The sequence below is a fragment of the Nerophis ophidion genome, linkage group LG08 (genome assembly GCF_033978795.1).
Source record: "Nerophis ophidion isolate RoL-2023_Sa linkage group LG08, RoL_Noph_v1.0, whole genome shotgun sequence".
Lineage (NCBI taxonomy): Eukaryota > Metazoa > Chordata > Actinopteri > Syngnathiformes > Syngnathidae > Nerophis > Nerophis ophidion.
The window spans coordinates 38,777,747-38,801,500 of NC_084618.1; the positions used below are offsets into that span (position 1 = coordinate 38,777,747).

General features: G+C 42.9%; 1 protein-coding gene across 4 annotated transcripts in view; it reads right to left on the bottom strand.

Annotated features, from left to right (window-relative positions):
- The window catches only part of LOC133557776 (solute carrier family 45 member 4), a 106,350-nt gene that overhangs the window by 14,605 nt on the left and 67,991 nt on the right, over window positions 1-23,754 (bottom strand). For 2 of the 4 annotated variants that reach the window (XM_061908554.1, XM_061908555.1), the window contains 10 exons: window positions 10,746-10,934; window positions 8,908-9,087; window positions 8,644-8,834; window positions 8,396-8,570; window positions 4,922-5,395; window positions 3,768-4,036; window positions 3,537-3,698; window positions 1,641-1,740; window positions 1,476-1,556; window positions 1,278-1,408 (listed from right to left, as the gene is read on the bottom strand). In XM_061908554.1, coding sequence (XP_061764538.1) covers window positions 1,278-1,408; window positions 1,476-1,556; window positions 1,641-1,740; window positions 3,537-3,698; window positions 3,768-4,036; window positions 4,922-5,395; window positions 8,396-8,570; window positions 8,644-8,834; window positions 8,908-9,087; window positions 10,746-10,934 — 1,952 coding nt within the window. Of the gene's footprint in view, window positions 1-1,277; window positions 1,409-1,475; window positions 1,557-1,640; window positions 1,741-3,536; window positions 3,699-3,767; window positions 4,037-4,921; window positions 5,396-8,395; window positions 8,571-8,643; window positions 8,835-8,907; window positions 9,088-10,745; window positions 10,935-11,792; window positions 11,968-23,754 lie in introns of all 4 variants that reach the window. The other 2 variants (XM_061908558.1, XM_061908557.1) reach the window with 2 other exon arrangements.

Genomic DNA, 23,754 nt, shown 5'->3' on the forward strand with positions numbered 1-23,754 from the left:
TGAGCGTTGAAGTCCCCCAGTAGGACAAGGGAATCACCCGGGGGGGCACTTTCCAGTAATCCCTCGAGTGTACCCAAAAAGGGTGGGTATTCTGAACTGCTGTGTGGTGCGTAAGCACAAACAACAGTCAGGACCCGTCCCCCCCCCCGAAGGCGAAGGGAAGCTACCCTCTCATCCACTGGGTTGAACTCAAACGTGCAGGCTTTGAGCCGGGGGGCAACGAGAATTGCCACCCCAGCCCGTCGCCTCTCACTGCCGGCAACGCCAGAGTGGAAGAGGGTCCAGTCCCTCTCGAGAGAACTGGTTCCAGAGCCCTTGCTGTGCGTCGAGGTGAGTCCGACTATATCCAGCCGGAACTTCTCTACCTCGCGGACTAGCTCAGGCTCCTTCCCCCCCTGTGAGGTGTCGTTCCACGTCCCAAGAGCTAACTTCTGTAGCCGAGGATCAGACCGCCAAGTGCCCTGCCTTCGGCTGTCGCCCAGCTCACAATGCACCCGACCTCTATGGCCCCCAAAAGTAATGTGAAGTATCCAAACAAAAGAAGTATAAGTGTTTATTACATTTTAACATAATTGTAGATAGAACCTGTTGAAACGGAAAATAACCAAATATTAACAGCAAATGAACAAGTGGATTAATAATTCGTTTTTACAGCTTGTCCCTCATAATTTTGAAAAAAATAATGGAATAATAAATGACACAACATGTTAATGCATACATCAGCAGACAAATTAGGAGCCTTTATTTGCTTACTTGCTACTGAAAGACAAGTATGTTCACTATTTTATTTAAGGACAAAATTGTTCTTCGATTGCAATAAGAAACATATGTTTATCGTACCGTAAGATTTTTTGTTAAAATAAAGCCAATCATGCAATTTTTTTGTGGTTCCCTTTATTTAGAAAAGTATCCAAAGGTATTCAACAGTATCGAAATACATTTTGGTACCGGTACCAAAATATTGGTATCGGGTCAACCCTAGTGTGTAATAAGTGTTGCATCTGAGACTAAAAAATGTCACATTATATCATAATCAGCTCATTGTTAACAGTTGCAATAAAAATAAAAAAAAAGATCAAAAACTAGCAATATTTACTAACACACAAAAGTACTGAAAATTGGTACTGTTGAGTACCGTTATCCCAGGTATCAAGAATTGGTACCATATTGGTTCAAAGGTGAACGGTACCCATCCCTACGGTCAATTATCTATATTTGTATTAGCAGTGGCCTATACTAATTTCATAAGATAGTTAAACAGTGTGATTTATTGTTACCTCTTTCATTTCATGGTATTGTCCCAACAGGGCGTAGGGGCAGTAGGAGATGCTCATGGACATGATGCCCATGCTGCTGATCATCACCATGGCAACATAAACATTGGGGAATAAAGCCATGACAGCAGTTCCTATGAAAGAATGAAAAGCAAAAGAGATGAAGCAGCTAGCTAAATGCTGTTAATATGTCCTTCTTACCTATGGAGAACCCAAGCGTGCCCAGGATGTAAATGACCTTGATGCTGAGGTCAAAGTTATCAAGGTACTTTTGAAGGAGAGCTGTGTGGGTTGAAATAACACAAAAGGTTAGAGTAAATGCAGAATTGAAATTGAATGAAAAAGGTACATTATGTGTGTTGTTACCTGAACAAGTAGCAGCGGTCATGGCGTATATAACCAGACCCCAACATCCCATCTGAACGCCTTGGTGATAATTATCTAAAGCAGTGGAGTTAACTGAAGCCTGTGACAAGAAGAGCATCATTAAAATTTGGCATAAAATTTTGATAAAATTATCATTGCAGAGCAAAAATAAAAACAAAAAAAATGCAACATATGATTAAAATTAATTACAATATGATTAATTTAAAAAATCCATATATTACCGTATTTTTCGGACTATAAGTAGCAGTTTTTTTTCATAGTTTGGCCAGGGGTGCGACATATACTCCGGAGCGACTAATGTGTGAAATTATTAACACATTACCGGAAAATATCAAGGGCTTCACGGTGGAAGAGCGGTTAGTGCGTCTGCCTCACAATACGAAGTTCCAGCAGTCCTGGGTTCAAATCCAGGCTCGGGATCTTTCTGTGTGGAGTTTGCATGTTCTCCCCGTGAATGCGTGGGTTCCCTCCGGGTACTCCGGCTTCCTCCCACTTCCAAAGACATGCACCTGGGGATAGGTTGATTGGCAACACTAAATTGGCCCTAGTGTGTGAATGTGAGTGTGAATGTTGTCTGTCTATCTGTGTTGGCCCTGCGATGAGGTGGCGACTTGTCCAGGGTGTACCCCGCCTTCCGCGCGATTGTAGCTGAGATAGGCGCCAGCGCCCCCCGCGACCCCAAAAGGGAATTAGCGGTAGAAAATGGATGGATGGATGTATTAATCTCATTGGCGGAAGAGATGAAGAAAATGTCAGCAATCGTCGCACACACGTCAACCAATAAGAATTCGGCGGGGGAGGGTCATGGCAGAAATGCATTGTGGGTCATAGAATGCTAAATGCTATATGCTACTGCCGTAGCTATTAACATGGATCATTTCATCGTTGGCGGTAACTTATAAAAACTGAGAAGGGCTGAACAAGAATGGCACCGAAAAGGAAATCATGTACTGCAGATTACAAGCTTGACTTAGTGAAATATGCAGCAGAAAATGACAAGAGGAAGCGGCGCATACCTTTGGAGTTGGCAGAGTTGTTTAGAAGCGACATGGAGGAAGAAGATTTCATCGTAATTATCGATTAGGAGTGACAGATTGTTTGGTAAACGTATAGCATGTTCTATATGTTATAGTTATTTGAATGACTCTTACCATAATATGTTACGTTAACATACCAGGCACCTTCTCAGTTGGTTATTTATGCGTCATATAACGTAAACGTATTCAGCCTGTTGTTCACTATTCTTTATTTATTTTAAATTGCCTTTCAAATGTCTATTCTTGGTGTTGGATTTTATCAAATACATTCCCCCAAAAATGCGACTTATACTTCAGTGCGACGTATATGTTTTTTTCCTTCTTTATAATGCATTTTCGGCAGGTGCGACGTATACTCCGGAGCGACTAATAATCCGAAAAATACGGTATGTCAAAATAAATAACTTCATCATGAATACCAACATAAAACTCATAATTTGAATTTAAAAAGGCCTTTAATTAATTGTGATAATAGTGAATATAGTACCATCTAAATAATGTCTAATTATATACAGTTATTATATGTAACTTATATTAGTTTAAATTAATTTATGTTTCAAATACAATATATTATTATTCATAAAAAATCTTATTACATTTTAAAATAAAGTTATAGCATGACACTAATATTCACATAGTGTATTATATTTATTTTACAATCAATGTAAAATAATAATAATAACAATAATAATAATATGGGCACATTTACCACACTTTTTCCTCAATTCTTGTACTGGATTATATTAAATTGTGCAGGTAAAAAAAACCTTAACAAATTTCCTTCCACTGTTTATCGGTAATGTTTGATATAAATGTGTGAAACAGGGTCTGCCCTTACAGTGGGATCTCCGTGGTAGATGACTTGTCCCATGAAGTCTGTGAAGAAAACGGCCTCGGCTATGATGGAGAACCATGTGAGCAGGTGACAGGCGCACAGACGCAGGAGTTCCGGGGGCATCTTCAGCATGGAGAGCCACAGCAGACGCACAGTTGTCTCCACCTGACAAGATGGAGGTTTAGTCGCCATGACGACATGCAAAGTGCAACAGGAGAGGCGAATCGTCCTCACCTCGCATTCCTCGCTCTCAGCGTCTCCGCTGGAGGAGTTGGTGTTGCCGCTGCGGTGACGGTTGCGCTGCCGGTTACTGTGCCTGTGCCGTGCCACCACCTCGTACAGGTCGTTCATGCTGCGCGAAGGCTTGATAAGGAAGGCAGCGTTGGCCCGCTGGTAGCGGCGGCGACGGCCCACTCGGCCGTAGTAGGAGAAGGTGCAAGACGGCTGGCGGTAGAAGGTATGGTGGTGGTGGGACAGCCGCATGGGGGCACCCGTGCTGGCAGCTGCCACAAAAGACCAGAAATTATCTAATGATGCAAACTGCTGACCAGCATTAATAGCAATAATGAGTTCATTGTAAGTGTAACATGCATGACGTTCACACCAACAGCAGCTTGGCAACATTTACAGCGTATACAGTGGTCATGATATTTCAAATGCATCTGATACAGTGTTAAAAAAATTGCATCAGGATGTTGCCTACAGCCGTTAATGGCAATGTTTTTTTTTCTACCAGGCGCTTATTAGAGATGCCAGCCTGTAATTGCTCTTGTAGACCACACATGCAGCAACTATAAGGGATATGGTGAATAACTGTATACAGGAGAATTCTTATTAGGGATGTGTTTTTTGTTTTTCAAATTAATCATGATTATTACTTGTAACGATTTTTAAATCGATTAAAAATTTTATCAAAAAAATCTGTCCTGTCCAGACACTCAGGCAAATCATATGGTTGATGTTAATGCCCATATCTCCTGTACAGATTTACTCTGAAAAGAGAAGCGTTGGATACTTCTCTTGTTGTCTTATTTGTATTTGACTTTATTAAATGTTTGGGAAGCATTTTAATAAACAAAAGCAGGTTTGTTTTAGTAATATAGAGATTTATCAAAGCTGTTATCTATTTTATGGAGGAATGTAGTTATAATTGGCACCCAATGTTATCCAAAAATTATGGATTTTGAATCGTTTTGAATTGAGATACGATACTGAATCAAATCATTACCCCAAAAATCGAATCGTGTGATGCCTAAAGATTCACAGCCATAATTTTTATACTCAGTATGTTTCATATGTAATCTGCTAATACACTATAAATACAAAAATGGCTGCTCTTTGTTGTATTACAGCATATCATAACATATGTCATAAATACGTTAAACTACCTTTGACCATTCCGGCACGATGAGCTTGTCCTTTAGCGCTCAGCCCGTTAGCGACACCTGTACTTGTCATGTCGACGCCTGCCAGCAAGCGACCATTCAAGGTGCGCTGCTCATTGAGTTGGTTGTTGAGCAACGCCTCCTGCCCCTCGTCATTCTCCATTTCCTGTAAGAACGCCGAAAGGCGGCAGACCCTAACACTGCCGCCCGAGGGGTGTTTTTGGTGGTTGCTGGTTTGGGGGCGGAGCAGGTCTTGGCTTCCTGCACTACTACTGCGTCGCACACCAGCCAGACTGGGGGGAAGTGGCGGGGTGATGCAGTTGGCGCGCAGGAGGTGGGCGGGTGCCGGGGGAGAGCTGTGGTAGGGAGAGAGGCGGTCCGCAAAGATGGACGGCTCGATGTGGCACAGGAATAAAGCTTCGTTGTCCAGGTGTTCCAAAGTGGCGTCCGTCATGGCCAGAACACTGTCACTTTTACCTAGAAGGATAAAAACGGGGATGTTGCATTAAGGGAAAAGTGACTCAACAGTTACAGCAGATGGCACTATGGTGTTTATATGTAATACAGAGTTCTAAGTTAACACAGTGGAGCCTTGATTTACAAACACCTCATTACTAGATTTTTTTGTATTTACAAACCACAGAACAAATAAAAAAAATGTTCTGTTCTATAATCCTTGTCTCAATGTACGAACATGTGATACACCCATTGTGTGTTTTGCAGCGCAGCCATTTTGTGCCCGGCAGCACATCCATTGTGGGCGAGCAAGTGGCTCTGTTACCAGCTACTGTGATATTTTGTGTCCAAAAGAGCCGACTTCACCTAGGCTGCCCACTATCTCTTGGCCAAAGTACGGTCTGCTTGGATGGATAAGCAAGAATCCGTCCAGGGAAACCGAAGTGTCCTGTACATGTTCGTTCAGCCAGAACGCCGTGAAGCTCGTCCATCTCGACGCGCAACGCAAGCTGTGCAGCACCCCCTCTTCTTCTGCAGCCCCTACGGTCTCTGCATGAGGACTACAGTGTGGCCGAGAGCCAGCAGTTGGTCTCTGGTACAAACATGGCCATGGCCAAAAGGCTCTCTCGAGGCAGATCCAAAAGTTCACAAAAAAGTAGCCCAGAAGTCACGAAAGTGCCACACCTTGTTGCGCAGTCCTGAACCAAAAGGCCAAAAACACATGAAAACAAGAGGGAAACATCAAGAACACTACAAGAGGATACAGTACATCCGGAAAGTATTCACAGCGCTTTACTTTTTCCACATTTTGTTATGTTACAGCCGTTATCCAAAATAGAATATATTTATTTCTGTCCTCAAAATTCTACACACAATACCCCAAAATGACAATATGAAAAAGTTTTTTTAGAGGTTTTTGCAAATGTATTTTTAAAAATGTACATGTATTCATAGCCTTTGCTCAATACTTTGTTGATGCACCTTTGGCAGCAAATACAGCCTCAATTATTTTTGAATAAAATGCCACATGCTTGGTACACCTATATTTTGGCAGTTTCAACCATTCGTCTTTGCAGCATCTCTCAAGCTCAATCGCGTTGGATGGGAAGCGTCGGTACAGAGCCATTTTCAGATCTCTCCAGCAATGTTCTTTCTGATTCAAATCTGGCTGGGCCACTCAAGGATATTTACAAAGTTGTTCTAAAGCCATTCATTTGATAACTTGGCTGTATCCTTAAGGTCGTAGTCCTGCTGTAAGATGAATCATCATCCCAGTCTGAGTTAAAGAGCGCTCAGGAGCAAGTTTTCACCCAGTATGTCTCTGTACATTGCTGCATTGAGCTTTCCCTCTATCCTGACTAGTCTCCCAGTTCCTGCAGCTGAAAAATATCCCCAAAGTGTGATGCTGCCACCAACATGCTTCACTGTCGGGGAGGTATTGGCCTGGTGATAACCAGGCACCAGTGTCCTCCAAACATGATGCCCGGAATTCACGCCAAATAGTTCAATCTTTATCTCATCAGACCAGAGAAGTTTGTTTCTCATGGTCTAAAAGCCTTTCAGGTGCATTTTGGCAAACTCCAGGTAGGCTGCCATGTGCTTTTAACTAAATAATGGTTTCCTTTTGGCCACTACCATACAGGTGGATTGCTGCAAAGATGGATGTCCTTCTGGAAGGCTCTCCTCTCTCCACAGAGGAATGCTGTAGATCTGACAGAGTGACCATCGGCTTCTTGGTCAGTTTAGACGGCTGGCCAGCTGGAGTAAGAGTCCTGGTGTTTCCAGATGTCCCTCATTTATGGATTACGGTGGCCACTGTGCTCATTGGAACCTTCAAGGCAGCAGATATTTTTCTGTAAGCCTTCCCCAGATTTGTGCCTCGAGACAATCCTGTCTCAGGGGTCTACAGACAATAGCTTTAACTTAATTTATTGTTTGTGCTGTGCCATGCATTGTCAAGTGTGGGACCTTATTTATAGGCTGTTGTGTGCCTTTTCAAATCATGTTCAACCAACTGAATTTACCACATGCGGATTACAGTTAAGCTGTAGGAACGTCTCAAGGATGATCAGTCAAACATGACGCCCCTGAGCTAAGTTTTGAGCTGTAAATACTTATGTAAATGTGATTTCTTAATTTATTTATTTTTTTAATAAATGCTCAACTAATTAAAATAAAAACTATTTCGTATAATTTTTTTTAATAAATGCTCAAATAATTAAAATAAAAACTATTTCATATTGTCATTATGGTGTACTGTGTGTAGAATTTTGAGGACAAACATTTATTTTTTCCATTTTAGAAAAGCGCTGTAACATAACGAGATGTGGAAAAAAATGAAGCGCTGTGAATACTTTCAGGATGCACTGTACACAAGAACACCGATGTCCTGCAACCAGTAGCCACTGCAGCGGCGCCATCCAGGATTTTTAAAAAAAAATTCCTTATCATTGTAGCGACCTGGCTGTCAAAGTTGAGAAGTTTTGTGATTTTAACTTGAGTATACCATGAGGCTTGTGACAGTGTGTGTTTCCACAGGGTTCAGTTCAACTAGTTGTTGTTTTGGCTTTGTTACAAAATAGACATTTGATCCATCACCCCCTTGTTGCGTTTGTTTGATATACAGTAGTAAATAATGTGTTATATTGTGTTTACAGTGTACATATTATTACTAAAATATTGACTTTTGCGGAGGCTGGGACCCGTTATTTATATTTACATTGTTTCTTATGGAGAAATTTGCTTCAATATACAAACTTTTCTATACAAGAACTTTGTTCAAAAACAATTACTTTGTAAATCGAGGTTCCATTGTATGTACAAAAAAATTCATATTGTTGTTTTGGAGCAATTTGAAGCAATAGAGACATTTTTGCCTGACGGATATTCCTGTTCACCCTTTATTGTGTGGCAGCAGAGCCTTCTAACACAAGTTTCAATGAACTAAACATAACCTTTTTTTTTCAATCACAAACTTTGCCTAACAAATAAACAACATCCAGTACATCAGTCAAAACTCACTTCTAACGAGCTCCACCTCCAGAAAGTCCATGTCCAAATCCCCGCGCTCGGACAGATCGTCTCTGTCATAAAGGTCAAAGCTGTCCATTGTTTCATCCTCTCCGATCATTTCCAGTTTAGGAGCCAGAAGTCCCGTCCTGCCATCCCCTAAAGGTTGAGGCTGGCTTGGACTCTCCTATAGGAGGAAGGCCACACGTGTCTTGTGTTGAGTTTAAGTCGCACAACAAACACAGCAAGTCAGAAAGTACCTGGTCCAGCCTGTCATGTAAAGGTATGTACTGCTGCTCGTCAATGCTGAGCAGATGTAACACCACAGACCCAGAGAAGAGAATGGCGGCAAAGATGAAAAGAATCTGCTCCTGAGACTTGAAGATTTCTCCCAGGAAGGTGTTAGTCCAGTTAAGGCCGCCCAGAGCGTAGCCCACCGCCCCACCGAGACCTGCCAAAACAAATGTGATTAAATATCGGTTACAGATTTGTGTTGGTATTGTCGTATAATATGCTCTACATACCTGCCGAGGCTGCATGGATGTTAAGTGCCATGTCCTGGTCCTCTGTGTCGGCCACGTCCAAAAGGTACGCTCTGATTGGTCCCTCCGTCGCATCGGCGCTGAAGTCCAACACCACCACTCCCAGCACGGTGAGGACTATTCCAATTGGTTGTTTCCCCGGCACATCCCCCAAAGACAGTCCTGACAGAGGAGACAAGCAAATGTTGACATTATCCCAATAAGTAGTATGAAGCTTATTTATCTACAACAATAGAAAATATGTTTTTCTCTCTCATAGTATCAATTTCAACTGAACATTACGGTATTTGCACAAATAATACAAAACTTGTGTACGTACTGTACGTGCAATATACCAATATATAGATATAGAAAGATTATTTGATGCAAGTGTATGTTTTTTTAGTGCTGTCAAATTATATTGCAATGTGTGACTCCTGACTTATCTTTGCACTAACTATGCATTGACCTGATCACTGCCATCTGCGGTTAGGATAAAGTAGCATGTGCACTCAACATAAATTGTGTGATTATTCTGCATTTACACACATAATTTACATGCAATCTTTTTTTGTGATTAATTACAAGTTAATGCATTAAATTTGACAGCCTCCGTTTTTAAAAATTACATAAAAAACAAACATTTTTTCTCAATTATATTTTATTTTTAATGCATTAGAATTTGTTTAAAAATCATATTCAGAATATTTAACATTTGAAAAAAATGCTGTTATAATTTTAATCTTTTCATTTTAAAATGTTTAAAAAAAAAAAAAGGTTTTTGTTAATGTAATCACTGTAACCACAAACTACTGGCCAGACAATAAGGTACTCCATCCATCCATGTTTCTACCGCTTGTCACTTTTGGGGTTGTGGGGGGTTCTGGAGTCTATCTCAGGTGCATTCGGGCGGAAGGTGGGGTGCACCCTGGACAAGTCGCCACCTCATCACAGGGCCAACACAAATAGACAACATTCACACTCACATTCAAGGTACTATTCAAATGTAATTAGGTGCAGTACAATAAACACAAAGAAATACTATTATACATCATATTTTATTAAATTATATTTTTTTATTGACATGGTTGTGTTTGTTGGTAAATGTAATGTTTTTTAAGATACATCAAAGTCATTCATTCTTTTGTCATCGTATTTCTTTCTATGATTTCTGTGGGTGTAAAAAAAGGTTAGTGTGTGTGAGAAAGAAAAATATAACAGGCTGACATGGCAAGCTTTGTCATGCCCTTATTAATGTGTGTGTGTGTGTGTGTTACAATGGAAGTGCAACTACTCACTACCTAGCAGACAGGAAGTGGCACGTGGTTGGTTGAGAGGGGGAAGCAAACAGGAAGTATTTTCTTGTGAACTGCTTGCTGCTGTGTTCCCATGTCAACACACACACACGCACACACACACACACATACACACACACACAATCACTCTCTCTCTCACATACACTAAACGGGCCAGCGTCTCAGCAGGAGATATGAATGGGAATTACAACACCGTAATAATAATAATAAATAAATAATAATGGCAACCGGAACTACACTGAACCACAACGATCAATATTTGCGCTTTGCCGGTCAAACAGTCAATCAATGACTTCGATCGGTGTGTGTATAACTTTGAAACAACCTCTCTGTGACGTAACAACAAGCCCAGAGCATAACCTCGGCCCTTTGCATGAGGACGCGGCCGTGCGATGGCGAGTTGCCTGCAAGGTAAAGTGTATTTCCACTTGTAGGGACAAAGTGCATGCTGGGTAAAGCAACTGCGAGCATAAAATTGTCCCGTCAGCCACTTTATTAAGCACAGAGTATGCTTTTCACAGATACCTATCAGAGATCCGTTCAGGAAGAGCGCCACTCCGATCAGCGTTCCAATACAGAGTGCCAAGATGAAGGGTCTCCGCCGGCCCCAGCGCAGCGAGCAGCGGTCGCTGGCTGAGCCGATCAGCGGCGTGAACATGAGGCCTAGAACAGGACTGAGGAACCAGGTCAGGCTGTTGTACTGTTCTGGAAGACCTGAATACAAGGAGGGACCATTTAGTATCAAGATGCATCATGTCAGGAGTGAGAATCAGCACAATATTGTACCATTTTTGTACACCTGAGCTATTTCAAGCCCGAAAGAAATCAGGATCAGCATTGGTAATACCATCCCAGTAACTACTTGGTATTGGATCAATGCTCCAATTAGTAGTATTGCCCTCAAACTAATATAAAGTATCTAAAAATCCAAACATAATTTTAATAGAAATGTAGACAGAAAAATGTTCCAGCAGACCAGTCAGCATAATACCAAGTATAAAAGAGGAACTGCACTTTTTTTGGGAATTTTGCCTATCATTGACAATCATTATAAGAGACAAGGAGACAAACATTTTTTTTAAATTTGCATTCTAACATGTAAAAATGGGCTTGTTCTAGATAGCGAGCAATGCAGCTAATGGGAGAATTTTTTCTATCTCTAAATCACTGTAAAAATGTATTCTAAAACCGTCAACAATACTTCTTTAGGTCCCGTAACCTGTATAATAACCAAGCTGTAGCAACATTGTTATTGTAAGAGCGAACACTGAGGAACTATTTTTCGATCGCAGCAACACATCGGCGTGCATTAGCCGTAAAAGCTATCTACAGAGAGACATAAGCTAACTACAAAAAACACGTTCGAGTTTGTAATGCACAACACAATGCAATAAGACACCTATATATATACTGACTGTTAAACATGAACAATCATATCACAGTATTTGTAAAGTATTAGCCCATATTTCATGTTTTGTTTGTACACAGCTATCCAGACAGCATTTGTGTTGTAGGTGGAATAAAACGTATGACATGCTACATGTATTATGATCAATATAAAGTGAAACTCACTTTATGGACAGTTGTCTCACAGTTGTCGACTTTTCAGGTTTATTTGGGGTAAACACGTCATTTATGTTGAAATAGCTGGTCTCCAAATTCCACATTTGCAGTATCGAGTGGCTTTCACCTCACTCTATTGGCTTTCATCTGCAACAAGGTTTCACCTTCTTCTTTGTGCTTGTTTCTAGAAGCAGTAAGTTCAAAAAGATAAGGTTGGGAATCCTCAATTAGCAAAAAATTGTTGTCTTTGTTGTTTGTTACCAAGTCTGCCATGATTAGAACACACACAAGCGTTTTGTATCCGGAAGTAAGAACACACATTGTTGCTGGAAGTCAAACAAGCGCTGCCATGGAAACAGAATTTAATGCGCGGTCAGACCTGGAATTGATTAAAATGATCAAAATACGGTAAATATTTGAAATTGTTTTAGAGGGCTTTGAAGGCTACAACGGGGATTCCCATTAGCTGCAGTTTTTTCAAATCAGCTTTAAAATCCTAGAATAATAGATAGGCAAAATAAAAAAAAAAGTGTAGTTCCCCTGCAATAATAGTTGAAAAAATAATAATACAACCGCAAAGTTAGGAGCCTTTGTGGCCGTTTTAATGGTTCTATTATTTACATGCCAAATAATATTTTGTAATATAAAGTTATTTTACAATAAGTTGCAATACATCTCGCAATATAGATTTTAGGCCGTGAATGAGGCCAAATGCCGATGCTTCCCAAAAACAACATTATTTTCATGAAATACATTTTTTATGGACTTCTTGCTCCTTCTTTTCATCTGAGATAGAACAATTAGTTATACAGTCTCAGATCTAAAACAAAACTCACACTGAATGTCCTTGGAAGAAAAATAATTGTCAGCTTTCCAAAAACTGCTGTAAAATATAACAGTCAAACCTATTAATTGCAGCCAAATAAATTTCCCCGCAGAGAAAAAGTATCATTATTAACCTTGTCTATGGCGAGAAATTACTCTGCATCCTAGAATATTTTTTTTTTAAACTCTGGCCACTAATATCAACGTTTTCTGCAATAATACATAATGTTGATGGATGGAGCCTCAGTTGCTGTTATTATTATTATTTTTTTTTAGGACAAACTTGCTAAGTTGCTACCATATGAATTGTTTTCTCGTTATGAATCTTTTCTCTGATAATATTCAAGTTTATTAAATAACAGCAATTAATAAATTAATTAACTAGCTTGCGTTTATGTGAACCTGCTAGACTTTTGCTTTGGATCTATATATTTTTTAACTTTAAACGTTTAATAATCAATCTTTTAAACTACTTCTGCCAAAAAATATCCATATCAGATATATCAATTCTGTTTGGGGCCTGGGGGTAAATCTTTACAGCCACTCTCCAAAGATTGATGGAAACACACGTTTTAAATAGCAAGGCACCCATTGAGTAAACAGTAGAAAGTGTAAAAGTTTGTTGCAAGCTTTGAGTGCGAAAAAGTAGTGCCACCTGAATTACAGAAAATGGCCAGTAGTCCAAATTTGAAATCTTAAAGGCTTGCATAATTTTAAAATGAATGTGCAATCAAAAAGAGCATTGGGACATTTTTGGTCTCTTTTTAGGGAGGTTAATCTCTTTATTTTTTTCATTTCACAACCTCTAGCATGTGTCACCTTTATTCATTCGTCAAAGATAATAAAAAAAAAAGTTTTTGCCACAATATGTTCATTAGGATGATTTGGGTGAAACGTTTCTTCTGCTATTATGCTGCATGTGCACAATCATGCATGCTTCTTTTGTTGAGGTGCTGGATGGATGGGTTAACTAACTTTAATACATGAGCCATAGTACACAATATTATGAGAATACAGCAACAATATTGCAATGCAAAGCGAAAAGTGCAGTGGATTCACTATCGCAAGTGTCAGCCATGTCAACATTCACACTGTAATATACACAGGGTGTGCATGTGCTTGTGTGTGTGTGAAAAGGTGTTCAGGTTCCTCAGGTTCTTTGACTGACAAACACAAAAGGCTGTAAAAACACTTAATGTCAAGCTTAGACTTGTATAATTGGAAAGGTGGGGCGTTGTTTCATGTAGAATGTAACAAATGTAACAAACATTAGGTAACTACAACATGCTTGCAACAGTTTGCTTTAAAAATCAGGTGATACTGTTGCACTATAGTCTTGTAGATGGCGGTCAAAAGCATTAAAATTCTCATCTTTGGCCTTAATATACAGTGAGTGGATGGTACCAACACTATACAATTTAACTGACGGCGTGGCGCAGTGGCAGAGTGGCCGTGCGCAACCCAAGGGTCCCTGGTTCAATCCCCACCTAGTACAAACCTCGTCAAGTCCGTTGTGTCCTGAGCAAGACACTTCACCCTTGCTCCTGATGGGTGCTGGTTAGCGCCTTGCGTGGCAGCTCCCTCCATCAGTGTGTGAATGTGGAAGTAGTGTTAAAGCACTTTGAGTACCTTGAAGGTAGAAAAGCGCTGTACAAGTACAACCCATTTAACATGTATCATTTAACTACAACTTATTCAGATTTGATCGCATTTTCATTGTACGTTTTTATTTGTGTCTTCTACCTTTTATTATGTAGATTTGATCACTTGTGTATGTTCTTATTTGTGTCTAACATTATTCAGATTTGGTTGACTCTATGTATGTTTAATTTGTTTTGTCTTCTTTTTATTATTTAGATTTGGTATCTTTTAGTATGTTCTTATTTGTGTGTTCTACCTTTTATTATTTAGATTTGGTTGCCTGTTTGTATGTTCTTGTTCTACCCTTTATTAGTATGTATATTCATATTTGTGTTTTCTACCTCTTACTCTCTAGATTTTGTATCTTTTTGTATGCTCTCATTTCTGTCTCCTACTTTTATTATCTACATTTGATTTCTTTTATTTGTTGCCTTTGGGTCGCATGTTTGCTGTCGTCGGACGTCAAGAAGCAGCGTGCAGGTAAGATGCATAATTATTCTCAGTAGGCAAACGGCGAAAATCAAACCAGCATATCACTGGAAACATGCAACATGCTCGAGGCTAGCTTTATCTTAGCATTGCCATGCAGAAAGTCTTTCGCGTTAACGGTTAAGCAGGTATAAATAACTCTCTGATTAGTGATCAGAGAGTTATTGTGGTGCACGTCCTGACCACTAACCAGATGCAGGTGCAAACGATTAGTGTCCGGAGGCAACAAAGGGACCATAAGAACAGAAATGACACTAAACTAAGGAGATATGACCAAACTAAACATCACAAATATAACCTGGGGAACGGGCTATGACATTATGTATGTTTTTATTTGTTTATTTAGTTTATTTTATACCCAAAGTTTTGATAATTTCAGTTATTTATATACACTTTTTTAAACTGTTTGACTCCTTTCACTTCTTTTCAGTACATTGGTCAGCGTTTGTCATTTTTAAAATGGCAATACAAATAATGTTGGCGTTAGCGTGATGTTGCACTAATGCACGTATCACATTACTACCAGGATTCCAGGAAAAAAATGTGAAACTACAAGCCATTTTCTGCAAATTGCTGAAGTCCTCATATGCAGCAGCAGCAGCACAGGAATGCCTTGTCAGCACTGAGCCCTCACTCCGACGTACATTTAAAGACCAGCTTCCTGTTCTTGCGCCTGTGTGCAACTCTATTTTGCTCACAAAAGAGAGAAAAAGAGTCATAAACAGGGTTTAAACCCTGTCACCGTGGCAACCAGGTCTTGGGAACCCCATCGCCACGCAGACTCCATCATCCTCTGCTTCCTGGCCGCTGCCAGGATAGGAAACATTTTCTCAGACACACACACACACACACACACACACACACACACACACACACACACACACACACACACACACACACACACACACACACACACACACACACACACACACACACACACACACACACACACACACACACACACACACACACACACACACACACACACACACACATTTGTCAAACATAGCATTTATACCACAAAAGGCAGGATTTTTGATCAGCTCCTTATTTGCATTTTGCAATTGTGTATAATAAAGTGATATAAATCACCAGCAAATAAACATACACACATACAACGCTGCATAACAACAGGCATAGCAAACTTCTCGTTGTTCCCACACACACTTGTTCCCACACTTGTAGGTGCACACACAAAAACTAAACAATACTGAGAGAGTTTGCACAGCAGGAAGTTTTTTAGTGAAAGAAAAGGAGAAAGGGAAAAAGTTGGGGGTCAAAGAGGTGGACGACGAGGAGAAAAAAAAAGAATAGAGAATGTTCCTTCTCCAAGATGGATGGTGGAAACCTAACAATTTCATCAAAGCTCTCGTTTTACTGTACCCAATATTCTGGAGGGGTTGCAATATAAGAGCAATTGTATGCGTCACACTATTGCTCAAAGAGCTGCCATGTTGCTTCAGCACGAGGAAGCGCAACAAAAGAGGAGCAGAACTTACATCTTGCAAAAGCAACAGTCAGGTCCTTGTTGTCAGAAGACCCTGAACAAGGCTCACTGTATTTCTACACTTCAACCCCAGGGAAGCTCACCACCATGTCTGTATGCGTGTGTTCTTCTAGCAAAACAATGAGGTGCAATAAAAGCGTTGTGATGATTTTATACACTACAAGTAAAACCGTTTGGACGACCTGACCTTCTCATTGATTACCATGAGCTCTTTCAGGAAACAACACATTTTTCTTTTCTACTTAGCACCACTTTGCCCTCATGATGGCCATTCATATCCTGCGATGGCGTGAGAAAGCGCTTTAAAACAGAGTGAAAAGGAGCTTTAGGGTCGAGAGGGAAAAGGATGGCTTGAGGAAGAGACACAAGGTTGTCTCAGGTGGCACAATAATACTGTACATTATTAATCTCAATACTCTGTTATTGGTGGCTTTGGAGGGGTTCACGCCAACACTGACACGCTATACAACATCAAAAAATATTGCCAGTCAAACTGCTGCTACTGCTAGCTAGCACTTTTGTGCAAAAGGCCAGCAGCCAATCCGACATCTTGTCAGCCGGCTTACATAAGAACAGCGAAGAACCCGCAGAAAGGAACCTGAGGACGGCCCCAACAGCAAACATCCTGTACAGTACTCAGGAGAACTGCAAACGGCGGCTGAGGGCAGACAGGGCCTATGACGCCCAGGAAGTCCCTGCCATTACGCAACGCAGTCATCTATGAAGTCCATCAAAAAGCGATCATTGTTGCATAACGGCTCGTGCAGTAGGTCAGTAAGGACTCGTCATCATCAACATGCGTTCAGGTGACTAATTTTTATTTTATACTACTCAGGGTGCACCAGCCTGGTAGCAGCGTCATGATTAAAGGATCTATATGAATAATTCATCCATCCATCTATATTTACACACACAGCTGTAAATGACATAACTGGCATGCCCTATATGTCATAGTCAGTCTGTGTCTGTTTTTCTCTGTGTGTCTGTGGGAGAGAGGGCGTGTTTTGGGCGTAGGCTTGGCTCCAGCTCTCAGCCTGGCACAGCTGATCCCAGCACCCTAATCACTCACCTGCCTGCCATCAACTCCCTACAAATGTTTGGACTCCACTCGGCGCGATCGCCAGATCGTTTCACCTTGCTACATGTGTTCCCTACCTGCCGTGTGTGCCTGCCTCAGCCTGCTAGGCCTCAGCCTGCTAGCCTCGGCCTGCTAGCCACAGCCTGCTAGCCTCAGTGTGCTCTACTGGACTGCAAAGCCTAGGACTACAAGCTGCCTCCTTTCCCTCAGGTTTTATTAATAATAACCCTTTAACACTACTAATTCAGCTTGTCTTTACAGCATTTGGGTCCACCCGTTTTACCCCCCGTGACAGAACGATCTGGCCCTAACAATGGACCCAGCAGATTTTGACCGTGTGAGGGAGGCCCTTGCCAATCAAGGACAGCGTTTGGGAAATCATGACCAACTATTACAAAAACTTATTGACCAGATGTCACGCGTTTCCACCCAGCTCACAACTCTCATCAATCAACAAGCTCAACCACAACCCGAACCACCTGCACCACCTGCACCCCATGCTGTCCCTGCTGCAGAGCCACACATCCCCCCGCCTGATAAGTATTCTGGCAATCCTAGCACCTGTCGTGAATTTTTAACTCAGATCCAGCTTGCTTTTGAAGCTCAGCCCTCTCGTTTTGGCCGTGAGGCAGCCAAAATCGCTTATATAGCCAACCTGCTACAAGGGCCCCCTTTGAGTTATTTCAATGCCCTTCGTGAGCAAGGATCCCCTGAAGTCCAGTCCTTTGCTGCACTATCTGCAGAACTGAAGCGGGTCTACGACCACCCCATACGAGGGCAGCAAGCAGGTCAGCAGTTGTTGCGACTTCGTCAAGGGAAAAGCTCAGTAAGAGAATTTGCCTGTGAATTCCGGTCCCTAGCTGTGGAGTCAGGCTGGAATGACCAGGCCCTTCTCACTGCTTTCCAGAATGGGCTTAGCCGGGTCATTGGAAGGGAGATTGCTCTGAGGAATGAGCAGTTGTCCCTAGACGAAGCTATTACAGCAGCCATCAACATCTCTGACCAAATGGCCCAGTGGCAAGCTGACATAGTTTTTTGCAGGTCATTGGAACCCTCCAGCTTTAGATCCAGGTCGACCGAGCCCAATTTGCCAGTGTGCAAAGCCTCAACCTCCAGTTCCCCTGTTGAGGAGCCCATGCAGGTGGGCCGGGCTCACCTTACACCTGAAGAGCGCCTCCGCAGAAGGAGGGCAGGGGTGTGTCTCTATTGTGGTCAACCTGGCCATTTCCTTGCCACCTGTTATTTGCGGCCAAAAGAGTAGGCTCACCAGTAACAGTGGGGGTTCTGGTGAGCCAAGCTGTCTCCTCCCCTAAGTCCCTATGCCGCATGCAGTTTTCTGCTAGTCTCCGTTGGCAATCTCAGTCCATGTCTCTCCTTGCTCTGGTGGACTCGGGGGCGGATGAGAACTTTTTGGACGCCGACGTTGCTTCCCAAATGGGCATTACCATCGAGCCACTTCCCTCACCCTTAAAAGCCAATTCCCTGACCGGTCGACTCCTTGCCCGTGTCACTCACCGATCCGAACCTGTGCACCTCCTTGTCTCTGGTAATCATCTTGAACAAATCCAATTCCACACAATCTCTTCTCCTCATGCTCCTGTAGTCCTTGGTCAGCCCTGGTTAAGACTTCACAATCCTCACATTGACTGGGCTGCAGCCAAAGTGGTGAGCTGGAGCTCCTACTGTCTTTCCACCTGCCTGCGGTCTGCCCGCTCCCCTGCTGAGGACACAGTTTCCCCAGTTGTCGCGGAGCCCCCAGACTTGTCCAAGGTTCCCTCTGTCTACCATGACTTAGAAGAGGCCTTCAGCAAGCAACATGCACTGTCCCTCCCTCCGCACCGCCCTTATGACTGTGCCATTGACCTGCTTTCAGGAGCTCCCCTGCCTTCCAGTCGGTTATACAATCTGTCACGCCCTGAGAGAGAGGCGATGGAAAAATACATCCATGACTCATTGGCTGCAGGCATTATTCGTCCCTCATCTTCCCCACTCGGTGCAGGTTTTTTTTTTGTGGGTAAAAAAGATGGCACTCTACGTCCCTGTATAGATTTTCGAGGGTTGAATAATATCACCATTCATAACAAATACCCACTGCCTTTACTGGCATCTGCCTTTGAACCCCTCCAAGGAGCAACTGTGTTTTCCAAGTTAGACTTTCGCAATGCGTACCATTTGATTCGAATCCGAGCTGGTGATGAATGGAAAACAGCCTTCAAGACTCCCCTTGGCCATTTCGAATACTTGGTTATGCCCTTTGGCCTGACTAATGCCCCAGCAGTTTTTCAAGCTCTGGTGAACGCTGTCCTCCGAGACCTTATTAACCGCTCCGTCTTTGTGTATCTGGATGATATCCTGATTTTCTCCCCCAACCCGGAGGAACATGTGGTTCACGTCAGACAAGTGCTCCAGCGCCTTCTTGAGAACAAGCTCTATATCAAAGCTGAAAAATGTGAGTTCCATGTTCAGTCCACAAGGTTTCTCGGTTTTATCATTGAGAGTGGTCAGGCGAAGGCAGACCCCGAAAAGGTGCGAGCTGTGGTGGACTGGCCACAACCAACCTCAGTTAAACGTCTCCAGGGCTTTCTGGGCTTTGCAAACTTTTACCGCCGGTTCATCCGGAACTACAGTCAAGTGGCCGCACCCCTCACAAGACTCACATCTCCGTCTATCCCATTCACTTGGACAGCAGAGGCTGACGCGGCTTTCAAGGAGCTTAAGAGACGGTTTACCACAGCCCCTGTCCTGATTCATCCTGACCCCTCACGCCAGTTCATCCTGGAAGTTGATTCCTCAGTCTGGAGTGGGGGCTGTACTATCCCAGCGTTCTGCCAAGGACCAGAAGCTCCATCCATGCGCGTTCTTCTCATATCGGCTACAACCTGCTGAGCGCAATTATGATGTAGGTAACAGGGAACTGCTGACAGTCAAACTCGCTCTGGAAGAATGGAGACACTGGCTTGAGGGAGCAGAACACCCCTTCATCATCTGGACAGACCATAAAAACCTGACCTACATTCAGTCTGCAAAGCGCCTCAATTCCCGTCAGGCCCGGTGGGCTTTGTTTTTTGGTTGATTCCGCTTCACACTGACCTACCGTCCAGGATCCCGCAACATCAAGCCGGATGCCCTGTCACGTTAATTCACTTTGGAGGGTTCCACCAGTCCTGAGCCTATTCTTCCGGCGTCGTGTGTGGTGGCCACAGTGACTTGGGAGATAGAGTCGGTGGTCCGAAGGGCTCAGCAAGACCAACCAGACCCGGGTAATGGTCCTGATAACCGCCTCTTTGTGCCTGATGCTGTACGTTCACAGGTTCTTCTGTGGGCACACGCTTCCCTATTTGCCTGCCACCCAGGAGTTGGCCGCACCATGACTCTCCTCAAGCGACACTTTTGGTGGCCTACCATGGATGCTGATACCCGTGCTTTTGTGTCTGCCTGTACTGTGTGTGCCCGTGGAAAATCCTCCAATCGACCACCTGCCGGCCTACTCCATCCCTTGCCAGTCCCAAGCCGCCCCTGGTCTCATATTTCACTGGATTTTGTCACTGGCCTCCCGCCTTCTCAGGGAAATTCGGTTATCCTCACTATAGTGGACAGATTTTCCAAATCAGTGCATTTCGTGGCTCTAGCAAAACTCCCCACGTCCCTGGAAACAGCCAACCTCATGGTCCAGCATGTGTTCCGTCTTCATGGTATTCCTTCAGATGTGGTCTCTGATAGAGGGCCTCAGTTTACTTCAGAGGTTTGGAAGGCTTTCTGTCGGGCCATTGGAGCCACTGTGAGTCTGACTTCGGGTTATCACCCTCAGTCTAATGGGCAAACGGAACGGGCAAATCAAAACCTAGAAGCGGCCCTCCGATGTGTCGTTGCAAAGAACCCCTCCTCTTGGAGTACCCACCTGGTATGGGTTGAGTATGCCCACAACTCATTACCCTGTGCAGCTACTGGAGTGTCACCATTTGAGGTATCCTTAGTATACCTACCTCCATTGTTTTCTGCTGAGGAAGATGACATCTGTGTACCTTCAGTACAAGCTCATATGCGGCGTTGCCGCAAGGTGTGGAAAGATGCTCGTGCTGCCCTCCTCCGCTCTGTGGACCGAAATCGTCGATATGCTGACCGACACCGAAGTACGGCCTCTATATACCATCCAGGTCAGCAGGTGTGGCTTTCCTCTAAAGACCTCCCCCTGAAGGTGGACTCTAAGAAACTTGCACCCCGGTATGTTGGCCCTTATGAAATCATTTCCATCATCAATCCAACAGTAGTTAAACTCAAATTACCTGCACGCTGGAGGATCCATCCCACCTTCCATGTCTCTCAACTGAAGCCTGTTTCAACCAGCCCACTGTCTCCCCCTGACACGCCTCCCCCTATCCCCCGTGTCATCGATGACCACCCAGCCTACACGGTCCGGCGACTGCTGGATGTGCGCCGTCGGGGTAGAGGTCTACAGTACCTGGTGGACTAGGAGGGGTATGGACCTGAGGAGCGTTGCTGGGTGCCACGCAGCTTCATGCTGGACCCTTCCCTCATCTTGGCCTTTCACCGCAGTCACCCGGGCAAGCCTGGGGGATCGCCTGGAGGCGTTCCTTGAGGGGGGGGCACTGTCATAGTCAGTCTGTGTCTGTTTTTCTCTGTGTCTGTGGGACAGTGGGCATGTTTTGGGCGTAGGCTTGGCTCCAGCTCGCATCAACTCCCTCCCTACAAATGTTTGGACTCCACTCGGCGCGATCGCCAGATCATTTCACCTTGCTACATGTGTTCCCTACCTGCCGTGTGTGCCTGCCTCAGCCTGCTAGCCACAGCCTGCTAGCCACAGCCTGCTAGCCACAGCCTGCTAGCCTCAGCCTGCTAGCCTTGGCCTGCTAGCCACAGCTTGCTAGCCACAGTGTGCTCTACTAGACTGTAAAGCCTAGGACTACAAGCTGCCTCATTTCCCTCAGGTTTTATTAATAATAACCCTTGAACACTACTAATTCAGCTTGTCTTTATTGCATTTGGGTCCACCCGTTTTACCCCCGTGACACCATATGGGTTGTGGGAATGCAATACAGATATCCTCAATTGCAGACAAGTAGTTGGTAAGTCAGAAGTTTTGCTTAATGTTTTTCAACCGATCTTGCTCGAATCCTACTCATACGTGCTTGTTTTATCCTGATTTGGCTAACCACCCTAACGTTACAGTGGGTGTTTTGCTTTGATCGTAACAGTAAATTGTGGTGTATTTATCAGAAAACAATAACCTTGGTGTGCCACAAGGTTCAATCCTAGGCCCGCTATTATTAAATACATACATGAGCTAACACAAATGTATTCATCTGATATACATTGCTCTGTCTATGCAGAAAATGCGTAATTATTGTCTGTCTGTATGCCCATTCTAAGAATAAGCAGCAAACTGCACTGCACCTCTCAGCTGCTATGTCAGAGTTATCGACATAGCATGTCAGTGTCTATGTTCTTCTGCCAAAAAAATATTGATGCAAAGGTTTTCAAAATTAACAAGTTAACTCGCGATTAATCACCAAAAAATGATTGCATTAAACATGAACACACACAACATGGAATTTATTTTGACCGTACAAGTTCTTTTACCTTAACCGCTATGTCAGTACAAAAATGAATGAGGAGACTGACAAAATTCACTCCAAAATACAGCCTGAAAGAACTTTATATAAAAGTTTTACCATGTTTTGTGCAGATAAATGATACACATTCAAGTGAAATGTTTAAAAATGTGCCTGGTTGACATTCTGACAATAACATGGCATTTGTTTACAGATATTGGGGTCTTCTCTTAAAACAACTGAAATTTTCAATATGCAACCGAGTCACCTGTGATTAATCATGATTATTCAAATTCCAAAATGTGATACATCCGATTAAATAAAGAATTTGACAAAATGATATTGATCCAAATGTATCTTTACTTGGAATGATTTTAAGGGATTATTTTAAGTGTTTAGCAGTTGTGCTAGATTAACAGTTATCATCTAAACAGCATGTTGAAAAAACTGAATAAAATAAAATCTAACATATCAACTTAATGACCTCGCACAGGCGTTACCAAACTTTTTGACTCTTTGAACACATTTGGTTAATAGAATTTGGCCCGGGGATGACCTATATTTGTGTTTGTTTGTGAGGGCTCCATTAAGGGCTATGCTGCCCTTTGTCACCAATTCTGCTTACAACTTTTATGGAAATTATTTATAGGTGCAGTCATGGTGTTTAGGGGTTTGGTTTGGTGGTTGCAGGATTAGGTGTCTGCTTTTTGCGAATGATGTGGTCCTGTTGGCTTCATCTGACTAGGATCTTCAGTTCTCACTGGATCGATCCGTAGCTAGGTGTGAAGTGACTAGTATAAATATCAGCACTTCCAAGTCCGAGTTCATGGTTCTCGCTCAGAAAATGGTGGAGTGCCATCT